At 35.6% G+C, this 2554-nt stretch overlaps 1 protein-coding gene across 2 annotated transcripts in view; it reads left to right on the top strand.

Annotated features, from left to right (window-relative positions):
* The window catches only part of CKAP5 (cytoskeleton associated protein 5), a 74558-nt gene that overhangs the window by 47424 nt on the left and 24580 nt on the right, over window positions 1-2554 (top strand). For both annotated transcript variants that reach the window (XM_024133123.2, XM_055078777.1), the window contains exon 27: window positions 1955-2080. In XM_024133123.2, the coding sequence (XP_023988891.1) occupies window positions 1955-2080 (126 nt within the window). The remainder of the gene's footprint in view (window positions 1-1954; window positions 2081-2554) is intronic.

Raw genomic sequence — 2554 nt, 5'->3', positions numbered from 1 at the left:
GGACTGGGGCACGAACCCGTGTCCCCTGCATCGGCAGGCGGACTCTCAACCACTGCGCCACCAGGGAAGCCCTGTGGCTCACTTTTAATGTTACCTCAAAACAAAGACTCCTATTCTCAAGAGCTACTGCCAGGGTTTCTGACATCCAGGTCTTTGAGGGAGATTTTCAGTAGTAGGCAATTTCCTTTAAATTTGGCAGTTAAGTCATCATATTAGAAGGTATTCTGATTAGACTAAAAGGAAGTATCTTCTGTCCCCACACCAGTGGGATTTGATGCATCACCAATCCTTTTAGCATCCATGCACAGTTGGACAATTTAAAGAAATGTTTTCAAATGCTCGACCTATAATATCCCCTGGGTGTTTTTTCATTTAATTAAGTTTTTGAATCACAGCAAATTGTCATCAGTTTCTATATCAAGATTCAGAGCTTTTCACTGTATTCAGAGAATTGACTGTTTAATACTTACAAAAGGAAAATTGCAGAACTGTGCAATCAGTAGTAAATCTAATAGTAAATATAAATAGAGAAAACTATTTCATTAACTGCATATAACTGATGAAAGTATGCAGAGTAGGAAATGTTTTATTATCCAGTACATTTATTATTACATCCACATTATAGAAGGGGCGCTCTGTGGCCATTCTTCTAAATATCAGTTACTCATTTTCCCTCTCTATGCTTGGGTCCTTCAACTCAGTGAGTTAATTTAAATGGGTAATTATCTTCTGAACTATCCAGTGAAGCTGTTTTTTTCCTGTCTTTCTCCCTCTCCTCATCCCAAATTTAACAAGCACTTATTTCAGTATTTTGATCACAAGTGCTTTGAAGTATTTTTGACTCTGTTCTTAATGCCACTTTTTTTTTCAGTCTTTTGCAATTTATGAAGCAGTTTCACATAAATGATCTCACATTTGTTTTGACTGAATGGCTTAAGTGTTTGAACTAGAAAGAAATGCTGGCCTACTAAAAATAGCAGACTTTTGCTATATTTATAATATAGTAATAATTCCAGTAATGAAATTCAAATTTTACCTTAAATATATATACCATGTGTTCACAATTTCTTTCCATCTGATAACAAAGATTCTAAATCTTGGATTCTTTTTAAAAGCCACTTAAAAAAAATCTATCTATCTGTTTATTTATTGGCTGCATCGGGTCTTAGTTGAGGCACGCAGGATCTTTCGTTGCAGCGCGCGGGCTTCTCTCCAGTTGTGGTGCACGGGCTCCAGAGCACGTGGGCTCTGTAATTGTGGCACGTGGGCTTAGTTGCCCTGTAGCATGTGGGATCTGAGTTCTCTGACCAGGGATTGAACCAGTGTCCCCTACATTGCAAGATGGATTCTTAACCACTGGACCACCAGGGAAGTCCCTAAAAGCCATTTTAGTAACTTACATATTTAAAATGTTTCTAGCAAATTTCTCTCTAGAAACAGGTTCAAAGGGTCTCCAGTTACAGTAATGTTATAGAGATACATTTTATATACAGAGAAACAGAAAAGTTTTCTCAAGTTATGTGAAATGTGTGAATACCATTCAAAATGTCATTGATATGGAAAGCTATAAACAGTGTTGAAGATTTCAAGAAAGAAAAGAACTAGCCATTATATGCCAGTTATATCAATAATTTTTTTAAAAGAACTATCCAAGAAACAAAAATAGCCTGTAACCCAGACCAGTGATACATAATAGCAGCTTTTCCAGCCACATCACATGCCAGCCCAAGGACTAACCAACAGTTACTTAAGAGTGCTGTTAGAAACATTTTTAGGGAACCTGTACACAAACATATCAAATGCAAGATTCTATGATTCATTTGTTTGTTTCATTTGGAATATGATATAGAAAGGTGTCTCTGGTTTATATAGTGCCCTTTTGCTGGGCAGTTAACAGCGAATTCCCAAGAAGAAGTAGTCTAGCTAATCAGTATTCCCTGTACCTTGGTTGTAGACTGCACAAGGAAAGAAAGTGCCAAGCAAAACCAGCTTAAAGGAAGATGAAGACAAATCCGGTCCTATTTTTATTGTTGTTCCAAATGGAAAGGAGCAAAGAATGAAAGATGAGAAAGGATTAAAGGTAAGGAAGAAATAAGAATCTTCAGGAGTTTTTTGCTTGTTTGTTTAAGTTTCGTTTTGTAATCAAGAATAATTTTGCTGTCTGAAATTCATATCATTGTGAAATATCTAATAATTAACTGAATCTTTTGCTTATAAATTATATCTTGTTTCTGTAAGACTATTTTGGGGGGGTTTTGGGGGGTTTTTTTGTTTGTTTTTAGAATCAAAGACTGGAAAGTAGTCATTGATTTTTTTTTTTTATCAACTACACATATGTAATATGCTACTCCTTTATTCTTTCTTGTACCTGACACCTTAAAAGATAGATTTGGTAACTATATATGGCTAGTTTGATCATTTCACTTTTTTTTTTTAACATCTTTATTGGAGTATAATTGCTTTACAATGGTGTGTTAGTTTCTGCTTTATAACAAAGTGAATCAGTTATACATATGTTCCCATATCTCTTCCCTCTTGCATCTCCCTCCCTCCC

Source organism: Physeter macrocephalus, chromosome 16 (assembly GCF_002837175.3).
Source record: "Physeter macrocephalus isolate SW-GA chromosome 16, ASM283717v5, whole genome shotgun sequence".
Lineage (NCBI taxonomy): Eukaryota > Metazoa > Chordata > Mammalia > Artiodactyla > Physeteridae > Physeter > Physeter macrocephalus.
The sequence above is the reverse complement of the archived record's forward strand: the minus strand, read 5'-3'. Positions and strand labels throughout refer to the sequence as shown.